General features: G+C 37.9%; 1 protein-coding gene across 1 annotated transcript; it reads left to right on the top strand.

Annotated features, from left to right (window-relative positions):
- The first annotated feature begins 5,250 nt into the window (after positions 1-5,250).
- LOC149012835 (inactive leucine-rich repeat receptor-like serine/threonine-protein kinase At1g60630) lies at positions 5,251-10,914 on the top strand. The gene is made up of 2 exons (XM_089159577.1): positions 5,251-7,578; positions 9,943-10,914. Exons 1-2 carry the CDS (start codon positions 6,237-6,239, stop codon positions 10,599-10,601), a joined length of 2,001 nt encoding a protein of 666 aa, XP_089015703.1. The 5' UTR covers positions 5,251-6,236; the 3' UTR covers positions 10,602-10,914.
- The last annotated feature ends 8,182 nt before the right edge of the window (positions 10,915-19,096 follow it).

Consider the following 19,096-nt stretch of genomic DNA (forward strand, 5'->3'; position numbering starts at 1 on the left):
CCACTAAGTGAGATCCTCATCTAAGGGTTGTGAATGACCTTCTGCCGCGTCCGGTGCAAATTCCACTATTTATCTCTAGAGAGCCCATGAACAAGTAAGAGAATTCTAATCCCCTGAAAGCATGGGCAAATTTCTTCTCTTCATTCCTAAGGAGACCCATTCCTGGGGAGGAGTTCCAGTTTCCATTATCTAGACTAACTTAATCTTTGAAGGTGGCTACCCGTTCTCTAGAGGCGGCCCACTCTCATGTTTGGTTTGGTCTCAGGGCAACGAACTGGATCAAAGGCGAGCTGGGACCGAAACAAGCTGATTGAGCTAAGATCACATTTTCTACACCAACAAAGAACAAGTTCAAATTTTCTTGAATTTATATGTATACCAGCCGGTTCTACTGATTTTAACAGTTTCAAACACAACCCATTAACAAATTGCTAGGACCAAACCCATCTTGATAAACTATTAGTTGGGCTGGTTTTGATTCCTAGTGGGATGGGTTCGGTTTCAAATTAATACCTCTAATCACAACCATATTTTTCAAATATACATGTCTTTGACATGCAAATCCAATGCAATATTTTGGGGTCAAAAGTAAAATTATATTAGGCTCTCTAGTGTAATATTATTAGAGGTTAAAAACAATGTTTTCCAACCAATGGGGACTGGTCCAAGTGGTAAGCAACTTGGTCCGCTTAAGCAAGGTTCCGGTATCGAAACCTTGTGGATGCAAAAAATTCTCGCTAGGAGACTCACCCACCATAGTCAAGTGTGCGACCCGGGTCGAACACTGGATTAGTCAGGGCAAAGCCTTGGAACCGGGGTTGGCAACCAAACCAAAAAAAAAAAAAATCAATGTTTTCCATTACAAAAAAAGGTGAGAGGACTACCATCAGACCCGTGATAAGAATAAGATGATCAGATCAGCCAAGAAATTCCTAAACCGATGTAAAAATCCATTGCAATTCTAAACGGTAAAAATGATTAGCCATATCTTAAATTTCAGATTAAGATTCAATATATTCTTTAACAAGAATCTTTTGCACATGTAATGTTGCACCTTAGGGGTGGTGGTCCATCAAATTCAAAAAATTTAGCTTCTACTTCTTAGTAAAATTTCCACTCATAGTGAATTAATTGTTTTGGACCCATGAACAACCATTTCACCTCTACCAAAAAAAAAAAGAACAACCATTTCACCAGTTTTTGCTTTCTTTTTTTGGGTTACAATTTATGCCTTCGATGATTGATGTTGAATAGCATGTAGGGACAAAGGTGTGTTATTAAGCATTCAAATCCTTCTTTTTTTGGGTCAAATTAAGCATTTAAATCAATCAAATCAGAAGATCCCTACAATTCAATTTCTCCGAAAAGTTTATGATTCCTGTTTTCAGAACTTTCCCTCTCTAAAAGGGTTGCAAACATCATTAACAATTTGAAAGCAGGGTCACTTGAAGCAAAAGTTCTTTTCAAACTAAAGTGGAAAACACCTAGAAAAAAGTTTAATGCCTTTTTAGTACAAAAGCTAGGCTAGCCTTGCATGTTCATTTTATAGATTGGGCCTACTGTTAAATTATGGATTCAGTTCTCAAAATCAGATTTGTACAACACACACATTTACATAGAAGACTGCTTTCTTCATTGCTTTTTTTTTGGGGGTTAGAAATTGCTTTCTTGATTGCACCTCTAACCAAAATTGCATTGAAAAGGACTTCTCTAGGGTTGTTGTTTTATGAGAGCGCAATTAATACTTCTAGTTGAATAGAAGACAAAAATGAGGGGGAAAAAAATTAAATAAGAGATAAAAATACGTCATATATGCACAAAGTGCACATATAAACACTGAGATTGGTCCATTTTTGTATGAATAAATTCATTTGAATAGTCTGCCCTTCAACCATTATCCTTGTTTCACATGCAATGCTTCAGATTTCCAAAAATCATATGTAAACAAATTGATTCCCTTTGCCAAAGATTTTGGTTAAGAAACCCAATAAAAACCAAGAACTTGACCCTTATCTCTTAGGATAAATGCTGTAAACCAAAACAATTGGGAGGGTTCTGATTCAAAAAAATGGAGGACATGAACAAAACTTTACTCCTAAAGCAAGGTTGGAAACTCCTCAACGAACCCACATCTCTTTGGGCCACCACTCTGAAAGCCAAATACTTCCCCAAATCAAGCTTATTCAACCCAAAAGTGAAATCCAATAAATGGATCGTGGCCTAGGCAGAGTATACACAGTATCACTCCTGATCTCAAGAAAATGCTGAACAAAAAAATAGGGGATGGTTCGAACACATCATTCTAGTATGATCCTTGGCTACCAGGAGCAAAAAGTGCACAAGATATGTACCCGTCTTCCAACATTTGGTCGCATGACACAACTGTTGCCCAAATGTCACAATACATCTCATCAAACAGGGAGTATCTCCTTAACTTTAATCTCCCTTCTTTCCCACTCTCACTCTTCAACTTCAATCTATCACAAGACTCCTGGATACCGCGTGTCTCAACCAACGGCGATTTCTCCGCCAAATTGGCTGGAAAGGCATTGACAAAACAAAAAATATGGGACAATGCATAATGAGTTCACCAACTGGTGGAAAATGTTCTGGAAGATGTGGCTACATCCTAAACTCAAAACATTTTTTTGGCACCTACTGAATGAAGGGTTATCGGTAAAATTAGTGTTATCTCAATGGAAGTTGATGGATGATAGATGTGAATTGTGCAGTAATAACATAGAATATACCTGGCACGTGTTCATTTCATGTGAATGGACGAAGAGAATCTGGGCAGCAGGACCTCTTGGTTTACGAACGGAACAGCTAGTGCAACGATCAATCCTACATCTGTGCAATCAACTACTAGTTGAATTCCAACTAGACACGCAAAAAACACAGTGGTTCTTCTCAGTTTTTGTGACCACTTGATACTTGATCTGGAAAGAAAGAAATAATGCCATCTTCAGAAATATCAAACCCAAACCCTTACAAAACTCTGCACAATATTAACAGATGGCTCCTAGAAATGAAGTGTTCACCTATTAAAGAGGAAGAAACAGATTGCAGAACCCAGAACTACACAAGAGATTGTATAAATATTAATGACATCATTTTGCTTTGTGCAAGGGTTCATAACAAACCACTAGACACGATCAGCTGGAGCGCAGAGATAATGAAACAATGGATAATCACATGGGCAAAGGCAGGGCACATAGAAAAAAGCAACACGCTTGAAGCAATTGTGAAGGCAATAAAAGAAGGCTTGAAAAATTCCAGTCAAATCCACGAAGTACGGGTCAATGAAGGGACAGCAACCCCGCTCTTTTATAACCCTCCTAAAAGCCAATGGCCCCTCCATCTAATTTTTGAACCGGTGGACATCAAGTCAAGATTAAGCAGTACAATCTTTTGTAACTATAAATCCCTGGAACTCCTTAACCTTTTTAATACCCTGGCTACAAGAACAATTGGTAGCAATATTTTGAACCCTCGCCTCAACTTGAATGAGGAACAATGTATTTTGAACTAGTCAGTAATGGTAATTTCTGTTTTCTTTGATTAAAAAAAAAAAAATTCCATTTGAATAGTCATATGACATTTATGATCAGCCATTTATCACCATTCTCTATAGGTTGGTATGGGTTTCAAAATTTATTGTGAACTTCCTCTTCATTTGTCTATGGTTGATGTTTTAATAAGTGGACCCATGAGTAATGGCATAATGGGGTTCTATCAATTAAGTGTCTTAATTTCAACAAGATTCTAAGTTCAATTCGAACTTGTAATCATTTACTCTATGATCTATAGATTGACTAATTGACTAATAGACTAAAAGCACATACATATAAAACATTTCATTCAATTTACAAAATTGATTTATTAAAACTTTTGGGATTCTAGTTCATGATTTCATTATTATCCAAATTTGAATTAGTTTGGTGAACTTCTCTTTTAATTTTTTCTTATAATTGTCTTGGATTGAGAATTTGGAGAACATTTACTTCAAGAAAGACTTGGAAGTATATGTGGAAACTTGTATCTTATAACAAATATTTTCATGCCTAATTAGATACAAGACAAGAGTATAACAAAGATTTTAGAAAAAGGTTTTCAATTGCTTCACCCAAACTAATATATGGGTGTCGTATAGAAAAATAGGAAAAGGGTTCCCATCAAGGTAATTTAAAAGATTGGGTGACACTTCCATCAAATTCTCATAGTTAAAGATAGAAAATAGATCATAATGGTTGATTGTGTGAGAAGAATCTGGATCCTCTTCTTGTTTGTGTTGGAGTTCGGATTTTCTATCCATTAGGGTCGGATTTTCTATCCATTAGGATAAAAGGTCTATACTTCCTTATATCTTTTCACTATACATTAGGAGAAGGGTATAACCCAAGTCCCACCTTTGATTCATCTTGATAGAATCATAAGCAGACTTAGCTCCTAACATGTAGAAGGGAGGTGTGAAGAAAGCACAACAGTCTATCCATCAAGATAGAACTCAATTCAGATGGAAGATTGCACTACTTGCACAACCTTATACCACGTAATCTGGAGCGGGACTCATGTATCTTCTTTTTCGGCCAAAAAGAGCATTATATTAGGCACCCCAATCAAACCCTAGAGGCAACAAAACCTACATATCTTCTACCCTCGAAGATAAAAGATCCCAACTCATGCGAGAAATTGAAAATTGGGAAGGCATGGTCATGAGGTATACATTCTTCTCTTCTCTTTTTTTCTTTTCTCCAAAATAAGGAAGTTGGGTTAGTATGGTCATCATAGAGCAGCATCAAAGGGGTTCTTCTTGGTAGGGGTTAGATCAGCTAAACCCTAATCAACACAGTTAGGGTTTCGGTGGTTGCACGCTCTCAATCTTTCTTTTTTTTTGGTGAAAAATGTAAGTTGAGGTTGGCTTGATGGTATGTATCAACGGATTGGCCCAACCAGGGTCAGGCCATAATCACTGCACTTCCAATTAATGGGGTCAATTCCATCATTAAGTGGGTCAACTTAGGTTGAACCAGGCAGTGACCAACGTGTGAGCAATTGGGGGCAGGAGTAAATGGAAACACTGACACACCAACGGTTCAACCGGCAGTGTCTTAATTAACGGGACCGGTTCTTCTCCGACAGCCATGTTCAATCCAAGACGGTCTGCCACGTGTTCCATAACGTCGACGACTCGGGCTCATAGCACATTAGCACTGCGAAGAAGTATGTCATTTCAAATTTGTTTTTTGTTTTTTTTCATTTATTACTTCCCTGTCTTCAATTCGATCGCTTGGTTGTCTGAATTTTCCAGTGTTGATGCAGATTAAAGTGTTCATCCTTCTTGTTCTCTCTCGAAATTTTAAGTTTTTCTTTTTTTGGGTTTCATAGATCCGAGTATTCAATAGTTTCAGTTTCTTCTCTCTTCATTCAGGGGGAAAGAAAAAAGAACTTGTTCTGGTCTTTGTTTAAGTCTCCCATTGTGATTCCTGGGATCGATTTTGAGTTCCTCATCTGTTGAAGCATCGATCATGTCGAAGCTGATCTGGGTATATTTTGGATTTCCTGCATTTCAAGCTTCCGTAAGCTCACAGCTTCGACAAGCCCGATGGCAACCCTCCCCCAAAAAAATGATTCTTTAAACCAAAGAGAAAAGGCGTTCAAGATTATTCTAGTCTGCAACTTCTGATTTCTGTTCACGTGAAGTTAACCCTATCTGTCAGTGGAGTCTTGCCGGCAAGAAACTCGAGAAACAATGTAGAATCAGTACTTGTCCATATGAATGAATTAGAGCGTCACCATTGGAGCTCTCTTTCTTGTATAATGGTAGATGAGGTTTTGGTGATCGTTCTGGAATCTTGAAGCTTAAGATGTCGTACAGATATGGTTAAAGGGCAGATAGAGACAGGTAGGTGGATTTTCTATGGCGATGGTTTACCGAGTTGATCCGTTTAAGGAATGCCAGAGAGGTAAAAGTAGAAGGGATCTTGTCTGAGCAAAGTTAGATCTCATGGTTTGAATCAAGAAAGTGATCGACAAAATAAAAACAAACACAGGGTAGAGAGAGAAGGATAGAAGAACAGAAGCCAGAGAAATTGTTGGAATCCAAGATTTGAAGTCAAAATTTTCAAATTAAGATAACGAAGAAGAAGATGATAATTTGGGAAGGATATTAAAGATTGAAGCTTCATTCTGTTTAATTCTCGTTAAACTTCTGCAGCGACATTATCAGATTCTCGATGGTGCTGCTTCTCCTTCGAAACAGGTACTGCTTCTTCTTACTCTTCTGTTCTCTGTTCGTTGTCATTTCTCTTCCACTTGCACGATCAGGTGATGCGGAGGCGCTTTTAGCTCTAAAATCTTCTATTGATCCATCAAACTCGCTTCCATGGCCACAAGGGTCCAATTTTTGCCAATGGGAAGGGATCAAAGAATGCTTGAGAGGAAGAGTCACAAAGCTTGTTGTAGAATACTTCAACCTAAGCGGAACCCTAGAGGAGAAGAGCTTAAGCCAACTTGATCAGCTTCGAGTGTTGAGCTTCAAAGCAAACTTGTTATCCGGCGAAATTCCCAACCTCTCTGGGCTTTACAATCTCAAATCCCTCTACCTCAATGACAACAGATTCTCTGGTTTTTTTCCAAGCTCCATTACCGATCTCCACCATGTTAAAATCATCGCCCTATCTGGAAACAACATTTCCGGCGAAATTCCTTCTTCGTTGCTCAAACTCCGGCGACTCTATCTTCTTTACTTACAAGACAATCGTTTCAGCGGAACAATTCCTCCTCTGAATCAAACTAGCCTGAAATTCTTCAATGTATCAAACAACCAACTCTCCGGTGAAATACCCAGAACCCCCCCTCTCATTACATTCAACTCGTCATCCTTCTCCAACAACCTAAACCTCTGCGGAGAACAGATAGGGAATCCCTGCAAGAATTATAGCTTCCCTGCTCCCATTCCAGCCCACTCTGCTTCTTCTCATTCTAAAAACCATAGTCGAAGAGCGAAGCTAATCAAGATCATAGCAGGAGCCATTGGTGGGTTTGCATTGTTAGCGATCTGCTTGTGTTTATTATGGGTTATTTGCAAGAATTGCAGAAGCAGAAAACCAGTTCAGATGAGAAGCAAAGAAGGCGGCATTGAAGGAGTAGCAACAGTTGAGGAAGGACAGGGCTCAGGTACAGCACCCAGTGGCAGGGACGGTAATAATGGGCGAAAACAAGGTGGGTTTTCGTGGGAAGGTGAGGGGCTAGGGTGTTTGGTGTTCCTGGGAGCAGGGGATCAACAAATGAGTTATACATTGGAGGATCTGCTTAGGGCTTCAGCAGAGACGCTTGGGAGAGGCACCATAGGGAGTACGTATAAGGCTGTGATGGAATCTGGTTTTATTGTGACGGTGAAGCGGTTGAAGGATTCAAAGCATCCGACATTGGAAGATTTCCGGCGACAAATGGACATGGTGGGACGGTTGCGCCACCCTAATCTGGTCCCACTTAGGGCTTATTTTCAGGCCAAGGAAGAGCGACTTCTGGTGTATGATTATTTCCCGAATGGCAGCTTGTTCTCTCTCATACATGGTAACAAATCTTTTACTCTTTACTTTATTTAAATTATTTCTTTGCGATTTATCTGGACCGTTGATTCTGTTGATCTTCACCGCGTAAATTCCTCGGTGGTCAAGTGGTCAACAGTGGTGTGCCGGCATTGGTGCCGGAATGCCGTACTGGACATTTGTTGGCGAAATGGTCGGTGAGTCACCCGTGGGACCAGAATTCGAGAGGTGGAGAGAACGCAAAAAGCAAAGCCTGCGGATGTAGGATTTGTTTTTTTGTCCTCTCTCTCTCTCTCTGTTTTGGTCCTTTTCCATGTGGCATTCTGGGACTGGTTTATATTTGCCACATAGAAGAGGAGTAAGTGAACCAGACAAAATTACACCGTTGATGTCGACAAGTAGTGGGACCCACGTATAGCTGGATCGGATCATCGATGTATGCGGCTAATCTTAAGTACAAACCCCAATAACAATGTGGGCCACCATTTGTTGATTATGTAATTGGACGGTTGTGATGGGCAAGGCCCAAGAGTGGTTGTGATAATGTGATGTTATCTTATTGTATGGTAAGTATCACGTACTGCTCGTGCTCTTTATTAAATCAATAGTTTTAGTTGGTTGACTGGGAGTTCCAAGGCCCATAAATACCCTCCCTTTTTCTACTTAATAATTTGGCTGCTCTACTTTGGAGAGCCTGGAATCCAACTTTTAGGTAGGAAAAGGGTGGGTCCAATGAAATTTCATGTGATGCCATCTGTTCCATGAGTTTGGGTCCTCACTTTCCTCTCCCAATGAATATTGAAATCACTTATAAGATTCAATCGCAGTGTAATATTCTAATCCAAGAGGTAGCGTAAATCCATCGAATAGTACTCTAAATTAGAATATTATACGTGACTGAATCCTATAACTCACTGGATAATCATTTGTGTTTGCTGAATAAAGATGGGGTGAGAAAATTCTTGAAAAACGTGTAGATTTCTTACTTTTCCTTTAAATCCCAAAATGGTATATTGTTTGGTTGCTTCGGGTGGGAAAGTGGGAGACAAGTTTCCTTGATTCAGAAACTTTTCTTGCTGATGTAACAGCCCAACTTTTCCACCCCATGCCATTTTAAAACCCCACATATTTGGTGGGATTTTGTGGAAAAGTTGGGAAAAGTAAAAAGTGAGACTCATCCCTATTACTTTTCCACAAAACCCTTTCTTTTTCTTTCTTTTTCTTCTCCCTCACCCCACTACACATGGGACCCAAATGTTTTTTTTCCCACCCCACCTTTGCAAACAAACACAGCCTTGGAAAAAATGAGCTTTACTTGCCTTTTGCTCATTTAAACATGTCTAGCATTGAGCAAAAATGGATTCTGTGCTGAAGTGAGAATTTTGGTACAGAATGGTTACCATACAACCCCTTAGTGATCCCTTCTTGATAGGGAAGTGATCTTTCATTTTCATTAGGTCCCCTATTCCAAAAATAAAATAAAACAATCTGACTCCATGTATCAAAATCATGAAACAGAGCTTTCCTTATCATCTTCATCTATGTAAGTAAATTTTCATGGAATATTTTGGGATTTCATCAATTTGTCTCTATTCAGTCTTCAGAATTCTGGATAATCCAAATATCCAACTGTCCTAGTTTCTTAAAAGTTTTTCTAGTGGTCCAACCAATGCTCGTATATCCATTCTTCTTACTTAACTTTGGAAGTCACACTGTCTCAGAGTGTTTGTTGCCTTGTCTTCCACTTCTTGTGTATCATCTACGCATGAACATGTGGCAGTTCATGGTTGTGTCCATGGGTTGGAAGACGCTGCTTGCATCTCATAGATCTGTTCATTGTACCTTAATTGAGTAATGCTGTTTTGATTCTTGTTAGATTTATATAGATGTTGTGTTTGTGAACCAATTTCCACTTACCCCAAGCCCTGTTATGTGAGCATGGGCAGATTGGGTTGCCCTTATATAGCAAGATGCTGCAGGCTAAGCCAGGCCTTGACCAACCAACCTATTGGTAAGGTGGAGGCTCAGCTCGTCAATTGTCTGCACTTCATGTGGACCAGGGAAACCCCACAAGGTTGCCCTGGTTTGAAATTACAGGAGCTCGAACATGTGTCATGTAGCTTTTATTACATAAGTTGTTTGACGTAGGGCCTATAGACCAAGATATGCAACCATTGCATTATCTGTTTCAAAGAACAAAAAATGTTTATTTAGAAGTTCAGATACTAGTACTAAAAGCTCCTCCTTGATTCGCAGAGCCTTTGCTTGATTGAGGACCATAAATTAAAGTCAGAATTGTCCTTGCTCAAGAATGAAATAGTTGTAGCAGTTTTATATAGAACACATCTTCTAGTTTGAGCAGCTTTAACCATTTTAGTTCCTTGTACAGGTTCGAGAGCGTCTGGTGGTGGGAAGCCTCTTCACTGGACATCCTGCCTAAAAATTGCAGAGGACTTGGCAACAGGGTTGGTTTACCTCCATCAGTCTGCTGGCATGATGCACGGGAACCTGAAATCCTCCAATGTCTTGTTAGGGTCAGAATTTGAGTCTTGCCTCACTGACTATGGGCTCATGTTATTTAGAGATCCTGACACAGTTGAAGAGCCAAGTTCTTCTTCCCTCTTCTACAGAGCTCCTGAATGTAGGGAGCCATGGAGACCTATAACCCAACAGTCTGATGTTTACAGCTTTGGTGTCCTCCTTTTGGAACTCCTAACTGGGAAAACTCCCTTTCAAGACCTCGTACAGGAACATGGGGCTGAAATTCCTCAGTGGGTTCGTTCAATCCGGGAAGAGGAGACAGAATCTGGGGATGACCCTGCATCAGGAAATGAGGCATCAGAAGAGAAACTTGCGGCACTTTTAAATATTGCAATGGCTTGTGTCTCTCTTAATCCCGAAAACCGGCCAGTAATGAGGGATGTGTTAAGAATGATAAGAGATGCAAGGGCTGCAGCTCAGGTGTCTTCAAATAGCAGTGATCATTCTCCTGGGAGGTGGTCAGATACAGTTCAAAGCTTGCCGAGGGAAGAACATCTCAGCATATGAGGGGTTATAATGGACAGGACAGAGCTGAGATACTTGTCTAAGTCTTATGTGTCTATTCAATTTGAATTCTTCCAAAAGCCATTGTAGATTGTGGTGATGTAAAAGCTTTTGGATAGTTCCATTGCTGTTGAAGAAGAAGATAGTATTCATTTCAATTATTGCTTTTTCTTAATTAACTCCCTTCATCAAGATGGGTTTTGATTTGGGGGTCAATTGTATTCAAAATTTGAAAAGATGGTATTCCTCTCTTATCTCAAAAAGAGGATTCATTTTGAATGTTATAAAATTTTCTCTGCAGGATTGTTTGGTCTCTCTCTTTTTCCTACAAAAAAGAAAAATTGTTGGTCTCTGTCCTACTCAAACTAAAACCCCAAAGCCCCCCACCCCCATCCCCAAACACCAACCCAAAAAAAAGATAATGTTGAAGCATACAAGAAAATCTCTTCAAAAACCACGAAGTTTGGATGGTTCTTTGTACTCTCTACTACTATCAGCCATTGAATCATAATTGAGAAATAAAATGTGAAATCCCCTATGAGCCTAACCTGGGAAACCGTATTATAGGTCCGAGAACTCGGAGTGCAAGTAGAAAGCAACTGTGAGTCATCCAGATAGAGACCACTAGATTGGAACATGAACCAATGGAAGTGGATGGTGAAGATAATGAAGCTAGAGAGTTGTTGAAGTTTGGAAGAAAATCTAATTTGAATGCTTTCGAACGCTATGGATATGGAAGGTGGATCAAGAGTTCACTGGAATTGCTCCTGAAGCAATTCCAAGTCAAGGTCAATTGGCTATGGGTCTCCTCGGGCAACTCCTACCTATTGCCCTCGAGTAAAAAGGGTAGTTTGAGAATTTTGACGTTATAGACCCCTTATTTAATGAGTTATTTGACATAAAACACGTTATTTTACTCCTAGGCTATCAGAGAACGTCAGAGATCTCATGGCAAAGAGGAAGGATAATACGAAAACTATTAGGAGAGCCTTTCGTTTACCAACTAAGTTTTTCTAAGGTTAATATATTCTTTCTTCTTCTAATTATTTTCTTTTGATTTTTCACCGTTAGAGGATCTTTGTGGAAAGATCCTTGATTGAAAGAGACCTAAACCATATCTCTGTCTTTGCCTTAGAGTGATTCCACAATCACTCCGTTCATCCGTTTTCTTTCCTGATAGATTTCGGAAAAGAACTAAAATAGGATTCGATAGGTTTTCAATTCGATTTGATTATTTGAATGCCTATTATTGTTAGAACTTGTTCTTAGATGTTTTTAGAATTTTCTACTTGTTTTGGAAAAGTTTTAGAATCAAATCCCATAGTCAATGGTGGGTTAATAAAGGTCTTAAAAAGCCCAACTTCCCATGGGAGGTCCTGGGTTTGCACCCATTTGGTGGCACTACTATTCCCATTACCATCCCCTTATATAGAAAGCTCCTATTCCCAAAAATAAAATAAAATAAAATAAAAAATCCCATAGCCATCTAACTGTTGGAGTGATTTCTATTTGTACTTGGACAAAGCTCTCCCCGAGTGACCCTATATTAGGCAACTCCTACCCCCCATGGGTCTCCCCAACCAACCCCTACTAGACACTATTCATGCAACTTGTACCCCTGGGTTGATTGATCAAGGGTCTCCCAAAGCAACCCATATAGCTATTGTTCATGCAACCCCTACCCCTTGGGTTGATTAGTTAGGGTCTCCTTAGGCTATCTCAATTTGTTACTGTTTATGAGACTCCTACTTGCCAGTTTTGGTTTTTGTTCCTATTTTCGGTGTTGGATTTCTAGGGTTGTTTCTAACCATTAATCAACGTTTAAATATGATTAATTGGGATTTGATATAGCACTTTTTGGTTTCTTTTGAAGAAGTACAACTCACTCGTAAGGTGAGGGAATTCATTTATTTATGCTTATCTTTGATTCCTAATATGATATTGAACTTGTGTATTAAATTGTATGCTATTACTTAGAGACTATTATATTCTTGGCAAAGATCTGAAATTGTAGAATCATGCATGTCTATTGAATTACAAGTGTAATTGTTGAGGTGAAATAAAAATGGACTTGATTTGGGGTTGTGGTACAAGCATTGCCCTAGGAATACCGTTAAATGTATGGTCATGTACTTAAAATGCATTATTAGGATGCCTATTTGCATGGTTAGGAATACCCTTAATATATTATGAATCTATCAGCATGGGAATTGAGGCCAAATGACCCATGGCAATGGTATTTGGTTGGTGGACATCCAAGAACGTGAGAAGCATGAGGGGACACAACATTGCCATGGGAGTCATTCATTGGTAGAGTTTCATATAATAGGCTTGGGATCATGGGTGCCCAAGAAGGAGAGAAGCATAAGGGGACACAATAGTTTTCCGTGCATTATATGTGGATGACCAATAGGAATAAGGGTGTGTAGTCCGAGTTGGTTGGTGCTATAGGCTACAAAAACCTTAGACTTGGGAAGATGTTGAACCAAAAAGGCAGGAAATATGAGGAGAGGTTTCTGAACCTTGAGTAATATGTTAAAGTAGATGACTATGCATTGGGCTAGATAATACCTTGACACACGCCAATACTCATATCAATGGTGTAGTGAGAGAGTGGTGATCTAAACCCCAACTAAAGTTGATGATGTGGATTGTACCCCTTTACCCGGGATCTGAGAAGGATCAAAGTAGTGAGACCTACCTAGAGGAGATTAGTGTTATATCTTAATGCGTGTCTACCTAGATAGAGATCTGCATCAGTTAGAGTATAGGAACATTGTTACATCGCATTGCACAATTATGATATTTCATACCATGTTGGCACATTATTATTACTACTTTTTGTATAAATAAAGGATATGCATATTTATATGAATTACTCACTGAGTTTCTTGAAACTCATCCCTCGTGGCTTGTTGTTTTTAGATGTATTCACAGATGAAGAAGAGACCCCAAGAAATACTTTCCCTTGATTATACAACTGATGAAATAATGAGAAGTGACTGTGGCTCATGGTAAGATCTGAGTATCAGTGTGAAGTACTATTATGGCCCTGATCAACAATGATCGGAGATGTCTAACGTGCCATTGGGATAAATTTGTTTTTGATTTATTACTTTCTCGATTAACCTTCCTTTGAGGATTAATTTTATTAGATTTGACTTCGCTTTTGCTTATTTGATTTTGAGATCCTTTTGAGATCTTCAAATACTCACATTATTTATTTTTTAATATTAAACATTTGATCTATTATTGCTCATGATTGCATTATTATGTGGAATGATGTGTGATGTGACTTGAAACGGGATCTTGTGATTGTGGATCACTCCCTCGGATATTCGAGTAAATGGATACCGATTGGGTGGATGTGACATAAGGCGAATCGTGTTGCATTTTTAATGGTTTTCTATAAAACTCAAAGTTAATTTCAAGGTTGGGTCTTTTCTTAGTAGACACTTAACTAATGAATGTGTGTTTTGAAAGGCTAGTTTGAATAGCTAACATACAAACCTTAAGGGAAGAGACATGTTTAAGCATGTCTTTTGGGGACATTTCTAAGTAGTGTCTATTACTTTCCTATATATATGTAGGAGGTGTTGCTCATTCTAAAGTATTGTTTTATATAGAAACCTTATTTTAGTTGGATTAGATTCATTTGCTTTCATATTGAACTAGACAAACATAACTCAATATAGACATTAGTATTTCGTGTTTATTATCCAAGAAAGAGTTACATATATGAATCACTTGAGGACATGGAAGAAGAAAAAGGTTTGAGTGGAGGGAGTATGAGAAATTGTGGTACTATTAAGGAAGGGTTTGTGTTGATGAAGTCTGGTTTTGCCTTTGCTTTTTCCTTTCTTTTTTAATGGATCCTAAACATTTTCTGATCAGGCACTTGATGTTGGCCAAAGAGCAGAAGCTGCAAATTCATTGTATTTAGACGCTCGGCGCAGGCTTGAAGATCTAGCTAGTTCATGGATCTCTTGGAATAATAACTCAGCTGCATAGGATGAGCAGCATTAAAAGAGCAAAAGCTTCAGATTCCCCATCCGAAGCTCAGCTGGGGCAACAGCTTCAACAAACTGAATTTTTTAAACTCTTAACAACCCAGCATCAGATGATGAACAAGATAACTCCAACCCAGTTGATCCAGTGGGCTATTATCTTTCTCCTGAATTTAAAGCTGCAGGTTCAATGATTTAATTTCTCCACCTGGGGATACCTAGCTATCTTTCTCTATCAAGATTGAGAGATTGACTGCTATTATTATTGTGCTTGGTTTGACATTTGTCTCTGGTCATGGTTAATTATCCTGGAGATCTGCTTAGACATTCTGTTTGAATAAGATTGTGGCTTGACTCTTGACAGTAGTATTTTGAATTTCATGGGTAGCTTTAAGTTAGACAATATATAGTATATTAATTGAATTTGTTGATGTGATCAATCTCTCAGGGTCTCTGCGTATTTCTTTTCTTCTTTTTCTTGGTGATGTAGCCACGCTGGTGAGTTGCTCATATCTTGTGTTGTTTATTGTTTCTTTTGGTTTCCATTGTTTTGCTGTGGTGTGGTTGGTGTTCTGGATGGTTGTGTGAATATGTGGAAGAATAATAATGAGAATAACATTGTGGACCACCCAAAAAAGCTCAGGAGATTTTTTTTTTGGTAGGAAAAAAGCTCAGGAGATTGCCAATATATATATATATATAGGGGTGTAAATGGATAACTGAAATCCACTTTCGGAGTTCGTATCCGCATCATTTTAGGGATATCCAAATCCGTCCGATTATTAATAGGATTCAGATATGGTATATCCCTTTCTTACCGATTATTATCCGTCCGATAAAATTGTCCAATTAAGTTACTTATTTAGATTTATTATTCTTATTTTTATAAAATTTACCTATGATATGAGACTATTTTTTTTCTAGATTTTCTACTAAAATAGCCACCAAAGTTGTTAAATTCTTAAATTTCAAACCTAACCCTCACAAATAAAAAGGTAAAGATGTAAACAGGTAGTCAAAAAATTTATATTCAATCTATATACATGCCTATTTAAAAGAATTTACTTAAGAAAATAACTATCCGATTATCATCCGAATCCGACAAAATCCATTCAAAAACCAATAGAATATTATCCCAATCCATCCGAATATAATAGGATGCGGATATGGATATACCACTATCCGATCCGAATCCGGTCCGTTTACACCCCTAATTGCCAATGCCTTATGGCCCTGCCAGCAGCTCAAGAAAATTCGACTAGTATGGGGGCATTGTGGTCATTTTGAGTGCCCCTGGTCCAACCCGATTTACCCAAAGAAGAACCAGAAATTTATTAGGATTTTGGTTCTTTAATTGCATCTTGATGCATCAACTTTTGGAATGCATTGATGAGTAATTGTAACTACATTTTTGTGAATGTAGTTGGTTATGGTTTATGTTACTGATTAATTCCATCAATAATATTCTATTTTATATTGACATACAAATTGGGAATTCCATCATGCATAAAATGGACAAATTAACTTGGTTTCAGAGGTTTTGTAAAAGCAAAGTCTAGGCTTGGGGAGGAGGGGATTTATAATTTTTCTATATAGCCTTATTTCAACAATTTTTACTGACTGATTGTTCTGATAACTTAAACTTAGGCTACCGTAATGGTATGTAGGTCCTCCAATCACTACACCACTCCAAGTACTTTAGGTCCTAAGATTTAACATGTCAACTTCCTTAGATATCACTTTTATAATAAATATTTGGTTACATATTATGATGGTTTTATTGAAGAAACACAATCATAAACTTTGTCTTTGAACACCTTAAGTCGCCTCTACAAATACATATAATCCAAACAATGAAAATATCAATCACTAACCATGTTTAAGATCCATCTCTTCTTGTCCCCCTTTGATTGTCAAGTTGTGAGATAATTCCAATTGCTCTATCAATGACTGGAAAGTGACTTTGACTACATCTTGTGACTTCCTAGCTTGATTCTTCTTTTGTGTTTTTCTATAGAAAAGAAAGCCTATGGACTGCAAGGAGGTTAGGGGACTCTCAAATATTCAAATGGAAGCCATGAGAATTATATGAAATCTAAATAAAAGAGATTTCAAATAGATCTAGTATTAAGGGTCTTATTGATGTTAATGATTTGGGAGTTCAAGACAAATAATAATAATTCTAATCAAATGGTGCCCATGGTTTTAAATGAAAAAAATCTTGCAAAGCAATGGAACGTTTTATATGTGTTCAGTTAGGGATTGGTTTGCTACATATCTTGCATGTGAGGATGGTGTCATCAAAATGGCAAACAACAAGGAAAGCAAGGTTGTTAGAATTGAGAATGTACGGATTCACATGTTTAATAGGATTGTGTGAATTAATTTTGAGTGGAATTAGGCATATGTCAAATCTAAGGAAGAATCTTATATATTTGATTCGAAATTTTGGATTCTAAAGGTTTCATGTGCTCATCTGAGAGTGGGGTTATCAAGGTTCAAGAGGGACCATGACTTTGATGCAGGGACGGATGATTGGTAAATTATATAGGTTTGCAAAGAGTGTTGAAACAAGTGGAGCTTAGGTTAGAATTGACTAGGTGGATGGAAGTCGCAGGTCCAAGCGTTGAACAAGGGAAAATATGATAAAAATTAGGTGACTTCCACTTTGGATTTGGTAAGTGGCAATGATCTTTCAGAGCAAACTGAAGCAATAGGAATGGTAGAATCACATCACATTGTACAATGACGCTAAGCTATGCAGGACCCCTTAGGTGGGGATTTGCGTTATGCTGGTTTAGGTGATGGTGATCGAGAAATTAAAGCATCCCTAGAGGGAACGTGGGGCATGCGGTAAAGTGTGGTAGATACACAAAGACAAAGGTGATTGCAGATTAGACATCAACATTGGTTTTCCTCAAGGTAATTTGTAGAATTCAAGCAGAGGTGGAGGTTGGGTTTGGGTATGTCTTTTACTCTGCAAGTTCTTATTATTAGATTTTGGCTGTTTTTGTAGTTGGAATAGGTTTTAAGTTAGTTATTTGTACAGGGATACAATTGTAATTGTATGGGGATTAGGTTGTTGGGTTTCCTTATAAACAGTCACTCTGGGATAATTTAGAAAACAAGGTATGCAAAAGGTAGCACTTTATAAGGTGTGACAATGGTGAGGTTTTCAAGAAATAGTGGAATTGCTTTTATTCTTTGGCAGACATAGGCAATTTTGACAAACCATAGTAAATTCCTTGAGTGTGTATTGCTTGTATTCTTCTTTGTGCTTGCGCCCATTCCCGACAGTTTGCACTGGAGGAGGCAACAAATTGAGTATTCCTAGCTTGATAAAGCAATCTTGTGCCTCAATCTAACATACATCCCACCCCCACCTTCTCTCTTAATGTTCTCTTCTCAATTCTTTTAGGGTTTCAAACGATATCGATGACACCATTGCCAAGAAAAGGGTCCATGTTGTCACTGTAGCCTCTTCACTCCTTAGCTAGTCTAGCTTTGTAATGTTAATTTCAAAATGGGGACAACAATAACCATCAATGAAGTAATAAAGATAAAAGCTTATACTTAAGTATTGATTTGATTTACTTCATGCTCCTTTCATTTTTCTTATAGAATGGCCATATACGCGATAAAATTAATAAAATCAAAATTGTACATACTTGAAATGCAAGTCTTAATTTGACGAAGGATACGCTCTTTGACAAGATACATTTCCTCTATTTGTCCCAATTTGTACTAGGCAAGGTGTAGAGTATCTTGTATTGGTAGTGTATTGGTCAAGTGATTTTAAGAGATGTTTCGGTTTGTGTCGTATCGTATTGTAGATATGTATCAATGAATGTAGAATTAAATAGAAATGATCAAAGCACATATGGAAATAGTCTAACTTAAATAAATAAATAAATAAATAAATAAATAAAAGAAAAGAAAAAGACATAGCTAGTAAATAATTATTTAATCATGCATCTACTAATCATGTGTACTTCTTTTAAGATCATATTTTATTCATGAAGAAAATTTCTTACTGTGAATTAAGAAAATATACCGTATAGAGAATAAAGATACGCTAGTATATACAAGGTGGGAATGTGGGAAGTTGGATGGAAGCTCCATTTATCAATGAACTCTTGGTTTTGGACCCATTAGGGAAATCAATTAATGATTTTAGAGGTTATTTTTTACATTTGTTTAAAAGTTAATTAGTATACTGACATCAATGAAACCTCTTCGTCAGAAAGGGAAAAAATAAATAGAAAGAACATCTGAAACCCTGTTACCTTGAAAGTCTTTTGTTTTAGGTGTAAAAGCCCTAGAAGTGGGCGAAACTGAGAGTTGGTACTGAAAATATGAAATCATTCACATAAAAAAAAACTCAATTTATCCCTCCAAGTAATTTTTGGAATCAATCGCTGATAAAAGTTGATGTACAATGACCCACCAAGTTCAGTAAATTTTTCTTTTTCACTCATGGCCTTCAATCTC

Source organism: Hakea prostrata, chromosome 6 (assembly GCF_041222555.1).
Source record: "Hakea prostrata isolate BN-2017 chromosome 6, UWA_Hpros_2, whole genome shotgun sequence".
Taxonomy (NCBI): domain Eukaryota; kingdom Viridiplantae; phylum Streptophyta; class Magnoliopsida; order Proteales; family Proteaceae; genus Hakea; species Hakea prostrata.

Excerpts from the sequence above, each read along its gene's own strand:
- LOC149012835 (XM_089159577.1), top strand. The coding sequence starts at position 6,237 with ATGGTGCTGCTTCTCCTTCGAAACAGGTACTGCTTCTTCTTACTCTTC. Across the intron at positions 7,579-9,942 it reads CTTGTTCTCTCTCATACATG|GTTCGAGAGCGTCTGGTGGT; the intron begins GTAACAAATCTT and ends TTCCTTGTACAG.